The following is a 25019-nucleotide window of genomic DNA, read 5'->3' on the forward strand; positions in this document are numbered from 1 at the left end:
TGTGGGGAGCAGAAAGGAAGGCAGTTGTAAGCCACTTTGAGACTCCTGGTTGAGAAAAGCGGGATATAAAAAAAATCTCTTCTTGTACCTTAAGTACTTAAAACATGCATTAATAAGCAGTTCTGCCAGGACTCATGAGTAAACACTGGTGTAGCATGCGGTTGTGTCTAAAGCACTTCGATTAATACAAGCATAAAACAATCTTGCCATGAGAGCATGGTGATATTGCAATACTTAAACTATATGGTGCATTTTCTGAGGCTGTGGTCTACAGAAGAACCTTTCCAGAGGGGTCCATATCTCTTGGCTGAAGCCCCCTCCCCCTGCAAAGCGGTGGTATTTAGTGAAAGTGTCAAGGGGGGGTTGCTTTAAATCAGTGGCTCCAACATGGGGAGAGGAAGCTGACGCTATCTGGCAGCTTTGAGAGGGGCACACTGTCCAGCAAGGAATCTCGGGGAGTGGTTGGGAGTATTGTCCTTCTGAAGCTTACTGCCATGCATGACACTTTGTTTCCCAATGGTGCTATGGATGCTTAGTTGCGGGGGAGCATAAGGCAACTTCTCCCTGCCCTCAAGCTAGAGGGCCTGCAATGAAGAAACAGCCTAGAGTGGCATTTACAAGTTCTGAAATTTATATGCTGCATTACTAGACCCATGGGCCTGCTCACAGCTTAGAAACTCACTAAGTCAAAGGTAAGAATTTCTGAACAAGGCTCCAGTGAAATGGGTTTCACCTATCATTAATTAGTTTTGCAACTCTTTCAGTGCAATCTTGAGCAATTTACACATCACCGAGTCCAATGAGATTTATTCCCCTAATGCACTTGATGGCAGCATTAAAGCTAGGTGTTGCTTATTTAGCTGCATGTATTTCAGTGGCTTGCATCTCTCAGTGTTTGGGATTTCCACTTTATATTTCTTGTCGCGTCCCTAATACTGAACAAATTGTCCACTTGAGTTTAAAGAAATTTCCCATACATCCTGTAACACAGCCTCTCTCAACTGTTTACCACTGAGAAACCTCTGAAACATGGTTTAGGTTTGAGAAACCCCAGAAGTGGCACAATCATGCAGAATATGGTTGGGAAGCATAGTTGTGGACATGCCCACCTCGAGTTCCTCCATGCCCATCATTTCCCATTTTGGGAGGGAGTGGGTGGATTGATGTGGCCATACATGGTCATATCACTCAATGAATATTTCCCAAATTTAAAATATATATAAAATTACTTCCAACCATTCAGGAAACCCTTCTAGGATTGCCAAGGCACTTCAGGGTTTCACGAAACCCTGGTTAAGAAAGCCCACTGTAACATATGCTGTTCTTTGTAGTAACACTGAAAATAGTTGAAGCATAATAATGTCCAGAGATTTCAGCTCTTCATGGTTGTGCACGTACTGCACCATCTGTGGAAGACGGAATCTGTTGTATTTCTTGGTATTGAAGTGATTTAAGACCACTAAACTGGGGGAGGGGGGGGAAAGAGAAAGATTGAAAGCCATTCTTGTTTTCTGTTTTTAAAGCACTGAGGACTTGCTCAGTGAAAACTGAAGAGCAATGCTTCCCTTAGGAATGCACGGGGATAAAATGATGGGAACATTCCAGGGAGATTCGAAAACAGCTGAAAGAAAACATCATTGATCTTACAGAAGCAAAATAATGGTTCTCCTTCAAATGCAGAATGGCTCTTGAATATTAATCAACGCAGGATCCAGTGGCTAATCGCAGAAAACATGGTTTACTGGAACAGAAACTTTGGTTGAAGACAGCTGCCTCCCATAGCTGTTCAAGAAAACAAGGAAACAGCCCAGTCCAGGGGTAGTCAAACTGCAGCCCTCCAGATATCCTTGGACTACAATTCCCAGGAGCCCCTGCCAGCGAATGCTCCTGGGAATTGTAGTCCATGGACATCTGGAGGGCCACAGTTTGACTACCCCTGGCCCAGTCCTTATTTCAAGAAGAAGCAAAGATGGACTGGATAGCAGCATAAACGGCTGTCTCTTTGCAAGGAAAGAGAATAGAGAGGAGGAAAAGGCGTTCCACTGCTCGGAAGTTTTCAAATTTACCTGAGCTGAGAGTTGTTTTTTTATACTCTGCTTTTCACTACCTGAAGGAGTCCCAAAGCCACTTACACATTTCTCTTCCTCTCCTCATATCAGACATCCTGTGAGGTATGTGTGGGGCTTAGAGCTCTCAGAGAACTGCTCTGTAAGAACAGCTCTAAAAACTGTGGCTGACCCACAGTCACCCAGGTTGGCTGCATGTGGAGGAGTAGGGAATCAACTCTGGTTCCTCTAGATTGGAGTCCACCACCCTTAACCACTATACCAGCTGGTTGTCACTGTCCACATATGGAGGCATGTGATGTCTGCACCAAACAAGTGTCTGAAGTATTAACGGAATAACATAGTCCCTTTCAAGATCAGAATATAGGGAATAGGGGGTACATTAAGGGGAGGGGAAACTGACTCCCATTTTCTGTTTGGCCAGCAGAACACCCACTAATGCGAGAGAGAAGTGGGAACAATTTTGCCTCATTTGTTCCCTTTTTTCCACCGCTGTGTCTCAAGGGGTTTCCTAATAAGGCTCTCTTGGCCCAGGATTCAACTTCTGGTGTGTGTATGGAGGTTGTAAAGCGATGTTGGGGGAAGGTAGACTTGAAAGATCTTCCTTCAATTCATAGGAATTCGCTCCTGAAAATTCTTACAACTCTTTACTAACTGTGAAAGTAACTTAAGTCTTGTTTTCAAGTTCAGTGGGATTTGCGCCCTGGCAAGTCTGCCCAATTATTCGTACCTGGATATTATTGTTTAAAATATACCATTTTTTTTAATGGGTTGGGCGTGTTCACTGGCAAACAGTACATTGAGTATCCCAGGCTGCTTATTGAACCATTTCAGAAGCAAGCAAGCAAGATGACAGATGTGGACTGCGGAATTTTATTGACAAGAAAACCAACAACAGTGTGCATGAAGATACTAGCAAGCAGTGATACTTACGAACATAATTGCTCTGTGTTCGTCTTGGCGGTCTATTGAGGGCACATGGAACAATTAAAACGACCCCTGAGGTTGTTAAGATTCAGCAACCAGTCCAGAGTTTTAGTTAGGCAAGGCAGCTCAAATATACATTGAGAACATAATATATTCAAATAAAAATCTGTGCGTATTGCAGAATACTGAGGCTGGTCTAGAGCTGCTACTAGGAAAGCGTAGCCTTTGGGTCAGAGGTTTTCTGGGCACTCAATCACCAGCTTCTGTGCGGAATAGAGCTGTCCAATGGTGACCTGAAATTAAAGGAAATAACAAGTTAGACTCTACCTCTTTCTCTTAGAAATGCAGACTTCTGTAACGTTGACTACTGACAGACACCTACAGAGATGACTCACCAGTGCAAGATAACAAAGTTTGAGTCCAGGGGCTCCTTAATACCAACAAAGCTTTATTAAAGCTTTTGTGTGCGTGCACACTTCCTCAGATACAATGAAATGGGAATTACCAACAGGCGATAGATATAGCTGGAGGGCGAGCAGTCAATTATAAAGAAGACATTAAACAGATTCAAGAACCCATAAAGGAATAACAAGCTATATTTATAAGGTTATCATTTGTTTGGGTTTAATGCTGGGGGTTACGGAATCTAGACCAGGGATTCCCAACCAGGGTATCAAGGTCCTACGTGGTCCTTCTCAGAAGTTTGGATGGCCACTCACATGACTAGAATCCACTTCCCCTGTTGCTCTACAGGCCTAGTCTCTTTCTCCACAATGGAAAGGGTAAACTATCAATCGATCGATTGACTGGCTCCTGCACCTGACTTCTCCGAAGGGGCCTGTCACCACTGCCAGGGTCCCTCCAAGCCTGAAAAGTATTTCAGGGCTTCCCCCATGTTCAAAAGGTTTAGACTATATAAACCAGGGGTAGTCTGGTTTATATGAGCCTCTTGTGGCGCAGAGTGGTAAGGCAGCCGCCTGAAAGCTTTGCCCATGAGGTTGGGAGTTCGATCCCAGCAGCCGGCTCAAGGTTGACTCAGCCTTCCATCCTTCCGAGGTCGGTAAAATGAGTACCCAGCTTGCTGGGGGGTAAAATGGTAATGACTGGGGAAGGCACTGGCAAACCACCCCGTATTGAGTCTGCCATGAAAACGCTAGAGGGCGTCACCCCAAGGGTCAGGCATGACTCGGTGCTTGCACAGGGGATACCTTTACTTTTAGTCTGGTTTATATATTTGCTGGCAGGGGCTCCTGGGAATTGTAGTCCATGGACATCTGGAGGGCCGCAGTTTGACTACCCCTGATAAAAACCTTAAAGAATGCAGCTTGTGGCAAAGAGCCTTGTATTAAGAGTGGCCACTTTTATTTCATAAAGCGACCATTTAACACAAATTGTATCATTTAATACAAGCTCACCATGTATCTAGCCCACATATAATTTTATGATCCGCTATGCTACTGATTTTGGTTTAAGAAAAAAAAAATTATTCACATTCTCTGTTTTCAGTGTTGTGTATAGGGAAGGCCAATACTGGGAAGCACAAGTTCTGCAACTGCAATGACCGTGGGATGCACAGGTAAACCTTTGTCAAACCCTGACCTGGATAGCCAAGGCAAGCCTGATCCTGTCTGATCTCAGAAGCTAAACTGGGCTGACCCTGGCTAGTATTTGGATGGGAGAGCTCCAAGGAACAGTAGGGGTCATGATGCTGAGGCAGGCAAAGGCCAACCACCTCTGAACATCTCTTGCCTGGCTGCCAGACAATCCTCTGATCTTCTGGCCATACCACACACACCAAAGTATCATTAATTATACCTTTGTCAAGTTTCCAAACCTTGGAGGTATCAAGTATTTACAGCAATCTAAAAGGTAAAGGTATCCCCTGTGCAAGCACCGAGTCATGTCTGACCCTTGGGGTGATGCCCTCCAGCGTTCTCATGGCAGACTCAATACGGGGTGGTTTGCAAGTGCCTTCCCCAGTTTTTACCGTTTACCCCCCAGCAAGCTGGGTACTCATTTTACCGACCTCGGAAGGATGGAAGGCTGAGTCAACCTTGAGCTGGCTGCTGGGATTGAACTCCCAACCTCATGGGCAGAGCTTCAGACAGCATTTCTGCTGCTTACCACTCTGTGCCACAAGAGGCTCCTATCTATAGGTACTGTATTTCCTCAAAAGGAAGGTCACCTTGATTGTAAAATGACGCCCTCCCCAATGTTATGCACACAAATAATCCTTAGTTGACTATTCATTTTTTTTTAATTTGAGATTTTAACTTCAATAAATTAAACTGTTCATGTATTTTTAACCATGTTGTAACCTGCCTTGAGCCCCTTATGAGAGACAGGCAGTATTAGAAGTCAATCATCATCAAACATTCTACATCCCCACCTTGCGTATGGTGAACATTTTTTTGCATGATAATTTCTGCAGTAAAACTGCGTACTCCACTAATACAATGTAATTCCGATATGTGTGGCCTAGATTTGCCTCTCTGAAAATGTTTTAATTAATAATCGAAGACTAGCATAACGTCTAGTAATTGCTACGGTTATTATTGTAAAGTTATTCACATGTTTATAGATTGTTCTATGTACTGTTGTTGTTGTTGTTGTTGTTCTTATGTAAACCGCCCTGAGCCCCCGGGGAGGGCAGTATATAAAATAAATAAATAAATAAATAAATAAATAAATAAATAAATAAATAAATAAATAAATAAATAAATAAATAAATAAATGTTTCGCTAGTGCGACTTACGGCTGCTTCTTAGAGGGAACGGCATTGCCATGACCTCTTTACCACCTGGCTCACCGTCCGGTCCCCTTGCTATGAATGTCACAAGGGACATTTTTGTTTCACTCTGTGTATTTACACATCAGTGAAGACAGGAATGACCATATTTTGGAAAAGCAAACAAAAACAGCAGCCATCGTCCCTGCCATTTGACTGGAATGCAGTCAGAAAGGGAAGTGCATGGAGCTGTGGGAAAAGGCAGCACAGGAAATAATATCCTGAGATATTATTGCATGACTGACTCTGATTCACTCATAATGAAATTCTCCAACCCCCAAACCCCTGGAAACAAGCAGATTTCTCTGCAGAGTTCAGAATCATTAAGGGAAGTGATGAGGATCATCCAGAACAAATCATGTTCTCAGAAAGACTCCTGACAGAGTATGAGTGTCACACTGCAGGTGTGAACACAAGAAGCTATCCAGGACCAAGTCAGATGATAAGTCTGCCTAGGTTAGTAAGGTCTAGCAGGATCTCAAGCAGAGAGAGTCTGGCTGGTGTCCTCTAAATGGTATCCAAGGTCAAAACCAAACCAAAGAAGCTAACAGTGAGGCATACACTTTAGTGACTGCTGGTGGAGTGAGGCAAGGGTTGCATACATTTTAGTGACGGTTGCTGCAAACACCGTCTATCTCCCTGCGTACATCTCTATGTCTCTAACTTAAAAACAAACGGTCAGAAACCAAGGACATCCTCAGGTCTGTATATCTGTAACATAAGTACAGTCAATGCACATAAGGGAAGCCGCTGCTTAATGGACACCCTCTTTGTTTTCACTTGGGGATTTGTCCTACTTCCTGGATAAAGAAATCAGAGAGACAAGCCCTATGTACACAGTACCTAGAACACAACATTCCCTCCCCAGTATTTTGGCAGAAGCTGGAGCCGACAGAACAGATGTTTTAAAAAAAGAAATTTGGTTGGACTGTCTCTAAAAAGTCTGGGTCAGATGATTAACCAAGTGCAGAGCCAGGGAACACTGAAAAATATAATATTTTTTTCTTGGCGATAGCAACTGTGAAGACAGGCTTTTTATCTTCACTCGGTCAGCAAAGTGAGACTGATCTTTTACTCATGATTTTTTATTTATTTTCAGAAGGTAATTTCCCCCAGTGTAAACATATATATTAACAAGCTCCCTCAGTGCACACACATTGTCTGCTGAATAAAGGTAAAGGTAAAGGTATCCCCTGTGCAAGCACCGAGTCATGTCTGACCCTTGGGGTGACGCCCTCTAGCGTTTTCATGGCAGACTCAATACGGGGTGGTTTGCCAGTGCCTTCCCCAGTCATTACCGTTTACCCCCCAGGAAGCTGGGTACACATTTTACCGACCTCGGAAGGATGGAAGGCTGAGTCAACCTTGAGCCGGCTGCTGGGATTGAACTCCCAACCTCATGGGCAAAGCTTTCAGGCGGCTGCCTTAAAACTCTGCGCCACAAGAGGCTCTTGTCTGCTGAATAGGGCTATGCAAATTTTGTAAAAAAACAAACAAACAATCAGTATTCTTGCACTTGAAAGCTCACGCCTTGAATAAATCTTTGTTGGTCTTAAAGGTGCCACTGGACTCTGTTTTGTTTTGTTAAATCAGATACTGGTATTGTATTCCAGATTTTCTGCATGTCAAATATCAGTATAGTATTTGGATTCAGGCTTTCTTTTTTTTGGGGGGGTCCTAAATTTTTGGATCCAGTTATTCCCTATGGGGATGATTTTTCAGGTGGCTGGAAGGGTGTTGTTTTGAAAGGTACCAGCAATAAAACTCCCACAGAGCTGATGAGCCCATTCTTTAAACCAGGGGTAGTCAACCTGTGGTCCTCCAGATGTCCATGGACTACAATTCCCATGAATCCCTGCCCGGATTTGCTGGCAGGGGTTCATGGGAATTTGTAGTCCATGAACATCTGGAGGACCACAGGTTGACTACTGCTGCTTTAAACGATCCCCACATTTATAGTACATTGGACAATGGGGTTCAATTTTATGGGCCCCTGAACACGGTGCACCCAGCTATCCTCCATCATTTCATATGGAGGGGGGAAGATCCCTCTCCAAGCTCTTTCTAGAGCAAAAGCCATGTCTGCAAGTAGCAAATCACTGGTCAAATTCCTCCCGTGGAAGAAACAACAAGAAGTCCAGGAGAGCCATTGCTTAACCCAGTAATCCCAGCAAAACTCAGTGCCACTTTAGCAGTGTGCAGAAGCCCAACAGAACCCAGTGCCACTTAGGCATGCTCAACAGGACTAATGTCAAACTAGAGATTCACAGTAGAACAAATCCAATCAGAACAACTCCTGCAAAGAAAAAAAAAACCCTTTTGATACTGACAAACAGATCTGAAACTGACAGCAGCCTAGCAAGCTCCCCCCCTCCAGAAATGAAGGAAAAGCAGAAGGAAAAAAAGAAGAAAACACAATACTAAGAGATGGCCCCAATTTTTTTGTATTAATCTGGACTATTTCATGAACTCTTGGGGACCAATTTTTCAGTATCCTGAAAAATTCCTGAATATATCTGGGATATCGAATATATCAAACAAACACTGATATGGTATTTTTCAGGTATATCTTCAGCTCTGTTTTACCTGAATGCACACCCCTAGTGCTGATTACAATGCTTTCTTCTCATCAGTCAATCAGCTACAAGACACCCACTGGTGAACTGATTTCATCAGGGTAGACTGATTCAAATAATTACTGAAAATTGCCAAGACACAGATCTACTTTCAATCAAGTTTCCAGTCTCCTAATCTGCATATTTCCTATAGAAATATATATGCTAATTTGGTTGCAATGATCTGTGTGATTATGTTACAGAGTTTATATCTGTTCATGGGAGTTTAGAGAAATTCACTCTACTTTGAGCTAGTGTATACTACTGAAAGTTTGTGGTTACAAACACCCCCACACACACACACACAATTATTCAAATAATTTTCTATTAATGTTGATTATGCAGATTCTTTTAGCCAACAGAGAACAATCAAGGGACCATCTCACTGCCTGGTAGGAATGTGACACTTTACATTTGTCCCTATTGAAGTGGAGTTCAATAGGGACAAATGTAAAGCTCTGCATTTAGGTAGGAAAAACCAAATACATCAATATAAGATGGGGGAGACTTGTCTTGGCAGTAGCATGTGCGAAAAGGATCTAGGAGTCTTAGTAGACCATACATTGAACATGAATCAGCAGTGTGATTCAGTGGCTAAAAAGGCAAATGGGATTTTGGGCTGTATCAAACGGAGTATCGTGTCCAGATCACAGGAGGTGATGGTACCGCTTTACTCTGCTCTGGTTCGGCCTCACTTGAGAGTACTGTGTTCAGTTTGGGGCACCCCAGTTGAAGAGGGATGTAGACAAACTGGAACGTGTCCAGAGGAGGGCAACAAAGATGGTGAGGGGTTTGGAGACCAAGACATATGAAGAAAGGTTAGGGAGCTTGGTCTGTTTAGCCTGGACAGGAGACAACTGAGAGGGGATCTGATAACTATCTTCAATTATTTAAAAGGGTGTCATATGGAGGATGGAGCAGAATTGTTCTCTCTTGCCCCAGAGGGACAGACCAGAACGAATGGGATGAAATTAATTAAAAAGAAATTCCATCTAACCATCCGGAAGAAGTTCCTGACAGAGCGGTTTCTCCCACGTTTGTTTTGAATTATTTGATATGTCTGTTTTTACAGTTGGTTTTAATCTTTTGTTAGTTTACTGCCTTGGACAGGTGGCATAACATGTTTTGAATGAAATAAAAATCTCAGAAGGGCTTGGCCCTTGAAACCCCAGCAGTTCACTGGTTCAGAATCACAACCGCAGGATCATAGAAAAAGATTGGAAAGACTGGACTGGACTATTAAAAATGCTCCAATTCAGGCCAAGCACTGCTTCCTCACAAGCTCTCTGGATAGTTTGTGTACCTAGGAGGTATGACAAAATGTTGTTGGGGTGTATCAAGCTCCGAACACCATCAGATGACTAACCTGTTTTAATATTGTTACCCGACATTTATTTATTCATACTTGAATTTTGATAACTCCTCCTTCCAGAACTTCCAGCTTGGGGCGATTCCCAACATGATTGATAACAATGCCATAAAACAGCGGTCCCCAACCTTCTCGTAGTTGCGGACTGCCTCCGAGGGTGGGAGAGAGCCGGTGGCCCGGCCGCTGCAGCTGCATGTAAATGCGCATGCGCAGTTCCGCGCATGCGTGTTTTTGCCAATAGGTGGCGCTAACGCGCGTGTGCAGAACTGGCGCGCGTGCGCGTTTTCGCCAGCAGGGGGCGCAAACGCGCATGCGCGGCAGCTCCGCGCGTGCGAGTTTGCATCGCTGGCGTGCCGGCGGCTATGCCTGCCTCTTCCCCCCCTCTCGCTGCAGCCTGGCACCATGGCCTTTGAGGCCCGGTGCCGGGCCGCGGACCGGGGGTTGAGGACCCCTGCCATAAAACACTTAAAAACGTAACATTACAGTTAAAACAATATATTAATCAATTTTCTGTTACAAGCGGTTACAATCAGCTACCATTAGTTTGCCCGTGGCAGTCACGTCTCCCATTTAGGGGGAGAATTTTCACGGTCATCATATATTTAACAGTGACTGGAGCTCCACCGGGAAAATTAACACATCTATGAAGAACTACCCCCTCAGCGAGAGAATATCTTTCTACATTTTTGGGGTAACTTCACTCCTAGTTTCGCACACAAGTATAAAAAAAGGATTTTTTTAAAAATTGGGGTTTTAATGCCCCCCCAAAGGGGTTAGCTGAGTTATTGGGTTGCCTAGCAACTCAAGATAATATGTGGATTTTTTGTTGTTGTTTAGAAAGAGAGAACTCAATGCAGGAGGTGGGGATGGACCATGTAATGGGAGTGGGAAAAAAAGCTGATAACTGGAAAAGCTGGGGGGGGGGGGATGAGCCAAGGCAGAAAAGAAGGGAGGTAACTGGATGCTGGGATGCCCCCTCCGCCAAGAGTCAAACACTGTTTTAGAACTATTCTTATTTTATACTCATTTTAAAAAATTACATTTGCTGTGAACATTGTGTTGACACATGTAAAATGCTTCAGCAACTTTCCCTAAATGTTTCGATTCATTAGCGGGGAGGGAGAACCAATTTTGCGTGCTGCTAATATGCAGAATTCTGGATTTCGAGAGGATAAAGGCATCAAGTTTGACTCACTGTAATTAGATCAAAAGCTGCACACCAGAAATTTTATAGCTGCTCTGCTGAGATCTGCCAAGTCTCATGGCATGAGCCAAATGTTGGAGCAACATTTCAACTTATTTCCACTGCAGCCAGCATGGGAAAATATAGTTTACAGAACTGATGCCCCACACGCTTGTTCTCTCTCTCTCTCTCTCTTCCAGTGCAACTAAATACATTAACCACTCTCGTTTGGAAGAGGTAACAGTCAATTTGGAAATACTTAGGGCCTCGAAGACCTTTTTGCAGTTTTGGGATTTGCCCCTTGTTTCTATGGAAACACTGGAACGGAAGAGAAGTCTTGCCAGGAACGGAAAAGTTGGAGCACTTGTAAAATATTTCTCTCTTGAGGGAGCAGAAATTAGCATTTGCCATTCTCCCTTCCTTTGGGCTGTGAAGCTTGTGGAGGTCATTTGCCATTCATGAAGGCACAGGCAGGGCCAACCAAAACTGTCACTGGAACTCTGGAAAAGCAATCCATCCACCTCCCTTCTTAGACAAAGAACAAGAAAAGGGAAGAAAAGTTAACGCTTTGGGCCACATGATACACTTGCCAGAATTGAGTGGTGCGGCTTTTCCTGAATAGGCTGCAACAGGAAACAGCATTTAAAAATGCTCCTCCGTGTTTACGTAGAAAGTGAGTACAGCAGGGGAAAAAACTCATCTAAACCTTTTCCAGCCAGGCTAGCTTTCCCCACCCACTGCCGGAATATTTAGGCAATGTTCCTAATAATTAGCAGAGTGCGCTAATGGCTCAAAGCAGCAGCAGAAGCCATGTGATCCATGTGCGTGCAAGCAAGAAAACAAACACAAGCAGAGACGTCTTGACCCTTTCAAAGTAATATAAGTAGTTTGTGGTGGGGCTGTAGAGAGAGGGAGTCCTAATCTAAGCTATCCAGTTAGGATGGAGGGAGATGCAACTTTGCATCTTGCTCCCCAGTTGCCAAGAGCAAAAGGAGTCAGTTTGTGTCAGAGGGGCAATAAGAGGAGGAAGGAAGTTTGGTCTCGAAGAATGAGCTTTCAAGTGCAAGCACTCTTAAGTCAGTCTGACGAAGGGTCCTTGCACTCGAAAGCTTACGCCTTGAATAAAACTTGGTTGGTCTTAAAGGTGCTACTGGACTCTGATTTTATTGTGCTACTTCAGACCAACACGGCTGCTCATTTGAATCTGCTCCAGAAGAGTATCAGTCTACACATCAAAGGGATTGCCATAAAGTAGAGACAGACGCTAGAATACAGGCCTATCTATCTCTAAAACTCTCTCATAGACCTCCTCTCCTTGAAGTCTGAGGCAAAGAGGCATTGCAGTGTCCTCCACTACAAACACTTGCCAGAATTGAGTGGTGAGGCTGCAACAGGAAACAGCATTTTAAAATGCCCATGCATGTTTATGTAGAAAATGAGCATGGCAGGGGAAATCCTCATCTAAGCCTTATCCAGCTGTACTAGCTTTCCCCACCCACACGTGTCCACCAACAAGACAGATGCAGTCCCTCACGGACCCTAAATACAAGTTTCATCACTTGATTCAATTCATAAACTCATCTTTAGCCTGGATCAGTCATGATTTTTCACCATTATTACTAGATGCGAACTGAGCACTAATATGCAGCTGGGCAGCTAATGTCTTGCTGAAAAAACACAAAACCAAAGCACTTTTCCTTCAGACATGCAAAACCAAAGGGGCAAACTCCATGATAAACTGGTATGTGCATGTGTACATGGGTGTGCATATGTACCCTGCTTAAAACAGCCCATGCAATGGCGAACTGGAACTGTCCGTACAGAAGTCGGAGGTCCCTGCTTGGTATCCCTTGCTGTTCCGTTTTCCAGACCAGAGAGAGTCACTACAGAGGTGCGCATAGACTTTTCATTCATTTTTTAAATTACATGTTGCACGTGTTGAGAAATTTTAAAAATCCTAGACTGTGTTTCCACGAGGTTTGGATTTCCATTCTCAGGGATTATATCAATTACCCATTACCCTAACAAAATGTGCCCCAATTTTCAGGCAATTAAAATTGCCACTTGCACAGCAGGCCTAGGCGGGCATGATTTCTCATGAGGTTATTGTTGTTTTCTGCCATTCAGTGGTGTCCAACTCTTGGTGATCCCATGGCACAGCTGCTGCCACGATCCTCTATCTCGCACCACCTCCCTTAGCCACGCAGTGTTCTCTCTGGTGTCCATTTTGATTGTGACTAACCACCACGTTCCTTGTCGGCCTGGTTTCCTCTTACCACTGACCATTCCTAGCATAATGGCTTTCTCCACTGAGTTGGATCGCATGATATGGCCAAAGTAAGTGAGCTGGAGTTTTCGTGATTATGCCTACCAGTGATAGATCAAACTTCACGTCTCATGAGGACATTTCTGTAATTCTTTGAAGGAGGGAAGGGTGTAGTCTATTTTTTAGCAAAACTGGAATGGAGAGACATGGGAACCTAGACCCCGCCCCTCCACCTTATCTTGTCACACTTGATTATTTCATTTCACCTCCCCCCAACTTCTGGTAGCAGCAGGTCCAATTTAAGGATCTGCAGGGTCTTGTAGCGCAACTAGTGCTGTTCCTTGTCCTGCACAAATAACTGTGGGTCCCCCCCTCCCAAGGTGATTGGAACTTTGGAAGCAACTGAAAGCTACACTTTGCTGAAAACATTTCTCAAACCTTGGTGAGATGCACAAACACAATGCTCCAATATCTAAGGGGACCTTCTCACATACATGGTTTACGCTATGCACATGCTCAGTTACTAACAGAGCATGCATATTGCCTTTTTTCATTCTTGCAGTCCACAAGCCGCACAAGTATGAAGGCCCCCTGACAATGACAGTGTGAAGGCCCCCTAACCATTCATCACTGCAGGGTACCTGGAATGCCAGGGCCTGTAGCACATGCTACATAGACAAACTGCTGCTGGGTATCAGAGATGATCAGAGAAAAGAGGTTCAAGCACCAGAGAAAAGTGTGTCAGGGCACAAGGTTTAACCCCCTGCTCCGCCTTCTCACACACTTGAGATTTAAGAATAGACCTTCAACTCCTGCTTTCTTTATGTGAGCATAGGAGGCTGTGTGTCTTTATCCCCGACAGATACTAATAACTGCTGGGCAAAAGGTAATTAGTGCTGTGGTTAGAATAAAACATCTACTGCTCCAATAACAAAAGCTTAGCTGAAATTCTGCAAAGAGAAGGGTGTGTGTGTGTGTGGTTTTAAACAATTCTCCATTCTTGTTGTAGGCCTGTGATTCATTCTGTCCCAGAAGTTCCCCTGCCCCCCTCAGAAGCAGTAATTGATGTCCATGCATTTGAGAGCCAGCTTTCATTTTCTTCCAGATGTGCCCCTCTCTCCTGCCGTCTGTCACCTCTCCTAAATTACACTCAACAGAAATCCACAGCTCTGTTGCACATGCCGCCCTTGCGAGCTTGGCTGAAACAGCATTCAGAACCCATCTGGATTCTTCTACTTAAAATTCAGATATTAAACAACCACTACCTTGCAGGTCTTTTTACCGCACAACTTCTTAATAATTTGCCTGTCACTTACAGACTATGTGAAAGCAATTGTGACTTGGCAAGTTGGAAGCGGCCTTGGTTTACGTTATGAGTGAAATTCACATCTGTGGAGGGTCCTGCTGTATGGCAAGATAAAGAGAGGTTAGCAAACCTTGCAAGGCATAAAAGATGAGGCAATTGGCAGGAACTGTGGAAATGATGTGGTCATTGACAGGAACGGACCAAGTTTGCTCTTAGTTGCTCTGCTGTGGTAACTATAAATGTGCTTTAATTCCTGGCACCCCGTAAGTTCTTCTTCCTTCTTTCTCTATTGTCTCAATCTAGACTGCAAGGTCCTTTCTGGCAGGAACTTGCTTTAAAACTGTGCCTTCCCTCCTATACCTATCCGCTGACTTCCCAAAGCCAGTTTAGGGCATTCATTTTGGCCAGACTAAATCACAGAATCATAGAGTTGGAAGGGATCTCCAAGGTCATCTAGTCCAACCCCTTGTACAATGCAGGAACTCACAACTACCTGCCCACCCACAATGACCCCAATTTCATGCCCCAGTGAATCCCCCCACCAAAAATCTCCAAATGCTCATTCCTTGGAAGTTTTGAGGACCCAGCTGATGTGTTTGCCATATTCAGAATGAATCTGCCCCTGCACCTTAGATAAGACTGATAAGATAGCACATGTCCTTCTGGATATTTTACCATGTGTGCAAGTTCATTTGGATGGGTTGGTTATTTTTCTACTTTCTGACGTGGATCCAAAAAGCATTCTAGCAGTTGCAATTTATTTTTTACTCCTCTTGTCTATTGGTTGATAAGTGATTAACAATAAAATAGCCAGCAACCAGCAGCATGGTGAACGGGGCTCAGCTCTGAGCCTTGCCAGCTGCCACTTGTTCGCTCAGGCTGCCCGTGCTCTCCTGAGGGTGAGGGTGGCCATGGAAGCCATGGCGGCAGCGCTTTGCCAGCCGTTGCCACCGCTTCAAGGCTGCCCATGCTTTCCATCTACTGGCACGGTCCCTTGGGCAGGACTACGGCTGTCATGTCCGTAGTTACATCCGTTTGAGGGGCTGCGCCAGTAGATGTTTCCACATCAACAACTATCCACGGCTCTAGACTGATGTATCAGAGAGCTTTTTAATTGGATAAAAGGAAAGGAAAATTCTGCATTTGTACAACACAAGTCCTACTGGGAAACATATAAAGATCTTAACATGATATATAATTTCCTTAAAGGGAATGAGCACCCAGTTAGGGCCAGCATACACACTATGTAGGATATGTGTTGGGGCACAGGGGCCCAGACTTACTCACACAGGATTGGTGTAACTTATGTTGAAAGTGCCGTGTTGCTCTCATAGTCCCCCAAAGCTGCATGGGGGGGGGGGACTTTAGGCTTTTCGCTGGTGAAAACAGCATGGGAAGAAAACCTGAACGCCTCCAGTTTGTAGCCCAGCAGAACAACCCGATGCTTTCAAGGTACATTACAAAGCAGCTGCTTCCCATGCAGCGCTAGCATGCATTCAATATATTCTGTCGGCAGCATGGTCAAAAGAAAATAAGTCACAGATGCAACAATGGAATTAAAGCAAAAAGAGCAACATATTGGCAGGAGAACGAGCACTTCATGAGGGATTATTTAGTTCAAAAGAAGCTTTCTTTTCAAAAACCACATCTCCTGATAAAAAAGTACTGTTGTTCACACTTGTGCTGCATTTCCTGCTTAGTAAATTTCACAGTTTTGGTGGTGGTGAATCTCTGATTGATCGAGTAGTACCCCTCTTGCTCCAATTACAATAGGAAAAGGCCCAAAACATATTTGGGGCATGGCTGCCATGAGAGTAAAACAAACAAACATGGAAATTAACTACACTGATCACACACACGACTCTGAAATTGAAGTCTCAGGTGTCAATAAAAGAGTGGCAGGTACACATGTACACACACATGCTCACAGACCTCACTGGCCCCTCTGCATGCAAACTGTTGGCCTTGCTAGATTAGCTACCAGTTTTTTTAATCACTGCATGGGAGAAAAGAAGGGTGATGTTGCTCTCAGAGTCTGTTTGCTCAGGACTGCTGCTGATGGGCAGGCAAAGGGCTGAGGGGCACTGACCTAGAGAATCCGTGAACATCAGGTTCTTTTGGGCCTATTCAGTCTTTGGCCTCCTCTGCAGCTGCCAATCGCAGAGTTGGCTATGGTGGGCTTTTAGTGGGCTGGCCTCTTGGCCTTGCAACTCCAGTGACCCTAGCAAACAGATTCTGCAATGCAGTCACCTTAGGATGAAACCTCCTGCTAACCCAGCTAGATCTATATGCTTGCTACGGGTGAAAGGCAGTGTCTCCTGTTCCCTCAGGTTACACATTTAATGGCCCTGGGCCACGCCATTAAGACGCAAGCCATGCACAAAGGAGATCCATCCCAGCTTCTTTGGCCTTGTAGAAGAGCAAATCCAAAAGCAACCCAACCACAAGAGCTGTGCTAAAGCCTCACAAAGCAGATAGCAAAAGGGAGGACCCTCATAAACAGTTTCTCAAATCTCTGAGATTGCTGATGACATTTCATAACTGGTTGTTGAGGGTTTTCTGGGCTGTGTAGCCATGATCTGGTAATTTTAATAACTGTGACTGGCATATTCAGAGGTTGAACATAGCAAGATGGGAATCTCTCCATGCCAAAGTGTCCATGAAGGCCTTTGACAATACATTTCATAACTCATGCAAAGCGCATTTCTGGCCTTTTGGCCCATGGAGGCAGCAATTTGAGAACAATTCAAGGAACAAACACAATACAATTCCAATGTTGGGGAAAATGATGTCAATCTATTCTCTCTCTCTCCCTCTCCCTCTCTCTGAAACAAAGAAATAGTATTAAGGATATACAGAAGGGAAAAAAGATTACCTAACATAATTATATATAGCAACAATGATTATACACAATGTCTACAAGACAGAAAATATTTCTCCCCACTGCCCCCTTTGTTTTGGGACTTTATAACGTACAGTCATGTTCACTTCTGATGCCAATTTATGACATTTGTGTCCTGCCCTTCTTTCCACAAGCTCTGTTCGCTGTGGTTGATCCTAATTATGTGTTCTTAATGCCTCCTGTTAATCATTGGCACCCGCAATGAGCATAAGGGCCAGAGCACATTGTGGTCCAAAGTTCTGTCCCAAGGTACACGGGCTACTTTGTACAATACATTTCATTCAAACACATGCTAAATAAACATGGATGCGACAACCTGCAAAAGGTCATGTAAAGGGAGCCAATAAACTATTTCAGTTTGGTACCGTTTGTTCCATAGGTTTCCCATTCAGGATAATTCATCCACTTCTTCCCATCATTTATGTAATTATTTATTGCATGGCACATGTAGTGTAGCCAGGAGATTCGAGGATTGTCTGGCAGCCAGGCAAGGGAGGTTCAGAGATGGTTTTGCCATGGCCTGCCTCTGAGTCATGACTCTTGGTATTCCTTGGAGGAACTCCAGCCAAATCCGTGGTGGTCCCCCATCCAAATACTAGCCACGGTTGGCCCTGCATCGGTTCCGAGATCTGATGGGCTTTACTGGGCTATCCAGTTCAGGGCTCTTCTCATAATTGCGAAATCAAAGGATGCTCCTGACTTATATAAATCACTTTTTCTGCCACCCCTTTCTCATTTGAAATATCACAAGGCCAGTCTTTTTCAACCTTTTGACTGTGGAGTAGCCATTGAAATAAATGTTCAGGCTTCAAGGACCACCCCCCACCCCGGAAGTGATGGCATCTGGCCATACCTCCTTGCCACGCCCCCCAGAAGTGGTATAACCAGCAGGAAAGAAAGGCAAGAGCTGAGAAGACAGCCCAGATCCTTCCATACCACACTACAACCAACTCCCCCATTTGATTTTTACACCAAAGGCCTACCCACTGAGCCTTCTGCATGGAGGTGGCCAGTTCCCTAGCTTGTAGCTAAGTCCATTTAGGCAAGAGGGGAAAGGTTGCGGGCCCCCTCTGGAACTCCCGAAGACCCCCAGAGGTCCATAGACCTCTGGTTGGGAATCCCTGCACTGAACATCTGTATGGCAGGGCTCAAATGACAATTAAGAAGAAGGGGCATGCCCCCTTTTTCTGATGACCCCCTTTGCTATAGTTTTTATAAAGCTATCAGGAAAGGGCAAACTGGACATGCTTGTGAGAATATGTGCTGTTTATTATAAAGGAAACTATCATGATATTAAAAACCTTTACAATATGCACACACACACTGCACCAATGTTCCCTCCGCAGTGTAAGCAAACAGCATTCAGCCCATCAGTGCAATGTTAAGATGTACAGCATCCAATTTAAAACTGCCTGGAACTGAGGCACCCTTATTTAGGACCAAGCTGAAACGTCATTCCCCAGTGAGCAGCCTTCTGTGTAACTCCAGACCATTTCATCAGGCTCCCACCCAAGAAATTGTCCTGCGGCATGAATTAAGGTCAGCCAATCCAGTGCAAAAGAGATCTCTGATAGCTCTGAAGGCTGCCTAAAGGATGGGAAAGAGCTACGGCTGTTTACCCCTTTGCAAGCATAAAACGCCCAGCACCGCTTGGGTCCCACTTGAGAGAGAGATGAATTACGCTTGTCTTTTAGGCTTTCCATGTGGGTGTCACTATTGCTTAGCCATCCCAGCAGACTTTATTGCTACCAGAGATATTTTTAATGCCTTCAATGGTCTTGCTTAATTAAGTTTCCCAACTGAGAGGATTTCCCAGCATAATCCAGCATCGTCTTTTCCCCCTCCCCTCCCCTCTCTCTTTTTCACTCTAACATCCAGCCTGTTGAAGAGTTCTGAAGAGCTCAAAAGCCAGCTCAGCAATTGGGGATGGTTGAATAAAAAGTATTTCACTGCAGGCATTTTTTTTGTCATCTTTTTCTAATGGACCGACTTGGTTGCCTACAATGCCTGTCTACTCAGGGAAGAAAAAGAAACATCAAAATGAACTGTCAAGGCAAGGATCCCTTCAGCCCCCAGTGTACGATTTCATTTCAAGTTTCCAGCAAACCCAACTTCCCTTTTCTTTGCATCCTTAGGCCAAGCAAGGACAGGCTGTTTCAAAAAGAGCAGAAGGTCCAGAAAAGTAGGCATCAGTTCCTTTCCAAAAGTCAGGCTTGTCAGGGTCACCGTTCCGGGAGGGGCTGTCACCCAGAATCCAAATCACACAGAGCTGGAAGACTCCACAAAGAGTCATCCAATCCAGCCCCCACCCCCTTCTCAGGGACTTAAAAATCACATACTCCTGACAGGTGCTCATCCAATCTCCTCCTAAAATTTTCCAATGCAGGAGACTCCACCACCCTCTGAACAGCCCTCCTGGTCAGAAAATGCTTTCTAGAATTTAAGTGGAACCTCCTTTCCCATATTTTGAACCCACTGCTCCTATACCTTGTCCCTACAGCTGCAGTAAACAGGTTGGTCCCCTCTTCAACATGTTTACCTTTTACATAATTAAATAAAGCTATCACATCACCCCCCAAAATGGTGCAAACTTAAATGGACTTCGAGAAATGGTAGAGGACAGTAAGGCCTGGAGGATCATTGTCCATGGGGTCACAATGGGTCGGACACGACTTGGCACCTAACAACAACAACAATCATATCACCACCTTGCCCTCCTCCAAGCTACCCATAACCAACTCTCTTAACCTCTCCTCGTAAGGCATGGATTCTAAGTCCTCAACCATCCTAGTCGCCCTTCTCTGAATATGTTCCAACTTGCCAATATCCTTCTTGACCTGCGGTGCCCAGAACTGGACACAGTATTCCAAATGAGGTCTCACCAATGCGGAATAGAGCGACATTATGACTTCCCTTGCTCTAGAGCAGGGGTAGTCAAACTGCAGCCCTGCAGATGTCCATGGACTACAATTCCCACAAGCCCCTGCCAGCGAATGCTGGCAGGGGCTCATGGGAATTGTAGTCCATGGACATCTGGAGGGCCGCAGTTTGACTACCCCTGCTCTAGATTCTGTGCTCCTAGCAATGCAAACTAATATCGCATTAGCATTCCTAGCTGTCATGTTGCACTGCTGGCTCATCTTCAACTTACTGTCCACCAGAATTCCCAAGTCCCCTTTCACATGTGCGACTCTCAAGTCAGGTATCTCCCATCTTATATTTATGCATCACATTTTTATTACCCCATTTTTATTACCTTTAACCGTTTCTGGAATGTAAGATTACTGCAGGGAGATTTCAGTGTTTGGATTCCTCAAAGGAATCCCCCAAAATGGAAGCAAACATTTTACTTGTTTGATTTATATACTGTCCTTCTAGCAAGTCGGCTCCACAGTGTATAATAAAGTTAAAACAATTAATTTAAATTTAAATCTAAAATTCAATTTTAAAAATTCAGTTTAAAAAATTCCTGATAGCTCTCCTCTGAGTGCTGCTGCCAATATCTGTCTGTCTGTCTGTCCATCTGTCCATTCACACAAATATAAAAACAGCAGTGTACAGTTCCTAAGTATTGGAAAATGTGTTGGAAAGCACTATTTCAGTGTCCACATTTGTTTGCTTGACTGACATCCTTGTCCAATCCATATTTATTTGGATGTTCCACTGAGTTCAATGTGACTTGGATTCCAATGCTTACTTGGAGATAAATTCCATTGGGTTGGAACCAATCTTTCTGTTGTTCTCATGTGCTTCTCTTGTGACATCAATAGCTTTCCACCTGCACAAAAGAGCCTTCTGTTGATGGAGAAGAATGCTATGCTGGTGGAAGTTCCCTTAAACCGGAGGGACATGCTGCTATGACAGACTGACAGGATCCCACCGGTTGTATCAGTGGAATCTAAATGGCATCCATAGGAGTGAGCTATAAGGCTGAAAGTTTAATCAAATATATTTGGATCTCTGGTTGCCAACTTTTTCTTTTTTTTGCCCGCCACTGCTTCTTTGTCATTAGCTTTAGCTTGATCTTGCAGCCATCACAGGGGATAAAGCTTGACTCCTTGGTGCGAAAGTTTACCTTGCTGAACTTTGCCGATCAAATCAAAGTTAAAGGCAAGAAGAGAAGAGCTGTTTTTTTTATACCTCGCTTTTCACAACTTGGGAGAAGTCCCAATGCTTTTTGCTGGTCATTAACTGTATTAATAAACTGAAACTGAATTACCAAAGTGGTTTACAAACACCTTTCCCTTCCTCTCTCCATAACAGATACCCTGTGAGGTAGGTGGGGGTGAGAGAGCTCTGAGAGAACTGTGCCTGGACCAAGGTCACCCAGCTGGTTGCATGTGGAGGAGGAGTGGGGAATCAAATCCGGTTCTCCAGATTAGAAGCCACTGCTCTTAATCACTACACCACCCTGGCTCTCGAGGACAGCAGGGCCAAGCCAGATTTACCTGGTCTGCTCATAACTGTAATTAGTAGCTTCCATTAATTACAAATGAACTTACTTGCAAGGGTAATGTTAGGTGAATACAGTACATCTCACTATTAAACTAATAATGCTGGGACAGTTTTTCACCTGTAAAGCAGCTTCCTTAAATCTGGTTAAATCCTTTGGTATTTCTTTTCAGATGATTTAATAATACTTGATTCTTTAAAAAAAAATCCCCATTTTTATTTCCTACTTACCAGGGGTGACTTCGTGATGTAGCCTCTGCTTTAACCCCTCATCCCATGAACAAGGGTGGGGAAAATGCACTCAGCATTTGTCCTAATTCTCCTTTACTGCACAGTCGATCATCATACATTTTCCACGGGATCGGAGTTATTGAAAAAGCCATTTCTGCTGTTTTTCCAGACAGTGTATTGCATGAGTAAATAAAAGTGTCTGGACCTTCTGTGACCATTAACTTTTTATCTTGCTGACATTTGTAAGGTCATGTGTATCCTGCAACCTCTTTTCTCTCGTTCCCTTAGCCAATTAAGAATTTCTATGCTGCACACACAAGATAAACGTGTTCAAGACTTACGGAGGCTGCAAGATTGCAGCTGTGGAGGACTAAAGGCCAAATGAGGAGGACAGGCCTCAGTGCTGGGCAGAGGGGGGCTGGCTACAGGCAGGCTGTGTGCCTCTCAGGGGCAGGGCTTGATAGGCCTGCAAGCCCATATATGAGGTTGCACTCCTGCTCCCGGCCTCTTTCTCCTTCAAGCCAACTGAGGAGCTATCCACCTGGTAAAGGATGGTATTTCATTGATCTTCCAGAATGGCAACATGTTGTTAGTTCAATGTATAGCGATATTGGGATTAAATGTATGCAGATTGGCTACTGAATGTCTTTTACTTATATTTGTCTCAGGTGGTGGTGGTTGTGCATGGGGGCAGATCCTTTAGGGGCGGAGACTGAGCCTGCAAAGCCATAGCGGGGGCCTCCATAAGAGGTTGTGTGGATAACGAGCCATAGCGGTGTCCCAAGGCTGAGGCTGCCTGGCATTTATGGGGGCAGAGGGAACCAGGTAGAGGCCGTGCCCATGTGGGTCCCCAGTACAAATTTGCTGGTGATCCCAGGCCCCAAAGAAATTAGACTGGCTTCGACCAGAGCTAGGGATTTCTTGGCCTTGGCTGCTGCCTGGCGGAACGAGCAAACAATGGAGATCTGGGCCATGACAGAGCCATAAGAAAAACAGGGAAGTAAAATAACATCCCCTGGTTCATATCTAGACATTAAAGACAAGCCTTGTGTATTCCCCCCCCCCACCTGAGCGAGAAGCAGGATTGTTTATTTCCTTTTAAACGCTGGTTTTCTTTTTATATTTACAGAGCTATGCCATATCCATGGCTATGTACAAGAAGGCATAACACACAAATCAGCCATTAGGGAAGCCATTTTTTCTTCTGCAAGGAGCAACAGAACAGAAACAAATAGCACATAGCTAATTTTCAAGTTTGATCCACTGTCCTCTTCTACTTTCTTTCGGTTCTTCTATTGAAGTTAATGGAAGTTTTGGACTGACCAACTTATTTCTTTGCTATAGACTGACAACTGTTTACACTGGAACACTGAGACAAAGGGCCATAAGTCAATAATAAAGCACTTTACATACTGAAGATTCCTGGCTCCTTTCCTGGACAATTCAAAGGCTCTCAGACTGACCAGGACTGCTGCTGGAGTCCCTGGAGAGGTGTGGACTGTTGGGTCTGATCCTACCTGAGCTTGTTATATAGGATGATATACTCAGTAGCTGAACTTCTCCAAAGGGGAGTGAAAATATTCATCAATATTTTAAAGTAGATTTTATTAATTCAAAAATGTCTTCCTCGTTTTAAGAATGTGTGAGAATTTAAATTCAATCTGTATCATCAATACCTTATAAAAGCATGAACAAAAAAAATGAGTCACCAAAAGATGGCAGTGTTGCGCTTTCATAGAGTTCTAAATATTCCACTTGGATGGAACATGAGTATGCCTTTGATGATATATTTGATTGGCTGTAGCTCATGATAATAGGCATGTAAAGTGAGTAACAGTGTCTACTTAGCATGTATGTCAGGGGGTGGTCAAACTGTAGCTCTCCAAATATCCATGGACTACAATTCAATTGTGCTGGCAGGGGCTCATGGGAAATGCAGTCCATGGACATATGGAGAGCCCCTGTTTGGCCACCCATGATATATGTACTCATCAGCCCAAGGCTTTATGGCTCCACCCCCCAATTAGCCTTCCATGGTAGCCAACCTACTCTATTAAAAATGTGATTCACTGCATAAAAATCACATGGCACAATTTCAACAAACAGTTGGGAGCAACCCAAAAGCCCATTTTGACTCGTGCTCTTAGCTTTTTCAACCACACATTTTATGGTGGGCTCCAGTGTCCTTTGGGGATGGTATGCCTTCCATAATAAGTAATTCATCACATCTTGGGACTCATTGGAACAAGACTGTCCAATTTTCTTAGCCATTATAAAAAAGGGGTGAGCATTGTCAGCACTTAGCCATTCTTCTCAAGCATTCTGCCCACACTCTCAGGCTGCAGAGATGTGGCCGACCAACAGGACAAGAGAAGAATTAGAGGGCAACCATAGACTGAACTGATACAATGGTGGTGACTAAATACATTTTCTTTGCTGCCACTAATGCAGAGTAGGTCTAAAATATTGGCTCTAGCTCATGCCTGATCAAGCATCCCAAGCATCATCCCTCCCCACACCTTGACAGAAGAAGAAGAAGAAGAAGAAGAGTTGGTTCTTCTATGCCGCTTTTCCCTACCCGAAGGAGGCTCAAAGCGGCTTACAGTTGCCCTCCCATTCCTCTCCCCACAACAGACACCCTGTGGGGTGGGTGAGGCTGAGAGAGCGCTGATATCACTGCCCGGTCAGAACAGTTTTATCAGTGCCGTGGCGAGCCCAAGGTCACCCAGCTGGTTGCATGTGGGGGAGCACAGAATCGAACCCGGCATGCCAGATTAGAAGTCTGCACTCCTAACCACTACACCAAACTGGCTCTCAGGCAAGGGAACAGGCAACGGAAGAGAGCACAGAGGACTATCTGTTATGCAGCTGATGTCTATGTATTTTAATGAATTTAACAATGTATTAATAATGG

General features: G+C 44.3%; 1 protein-coding gene across 1 annotated transcript in view; it reads right to left on the bottom strand.

The window, feature by feature from the left end:
- Nucleotides 1–2925: 2925 nt before the first annotated feature.
- The window catches only part of LYRM4 (LYR motif containing 4), a 68011-nt gene continuing 45917 nt past the window's right edge, over nt 2926–25019 (bottom strand). Inside the window, exon 3 of the mRNA XM_077353119.1 lies at nt 2926–3286. Coding sequence (XP_077209234.1) covers nt 3224–3286 — 63 coding nt within the window. The 3' untranslated portion in view covers nt 2926–3223. The remainder of the gene's footprint in view (nt 3287–25019) is intronic.

Source organism: Paroedura picta, chromosome 9 (genome assembly GCF_049243985.1).
Source record: "Paroedura picta isolate Pp20150507F chromosome 9, Ppicta_v3.0, whole genome shotgun sequence".
Taxonomy (NCBI): domain Eukaryota; kingdom Metazoa; phylum Chordata; class Lepidosauria; order Squamata; family Gekkonidae; genus Paroedura; species Paroedura picta.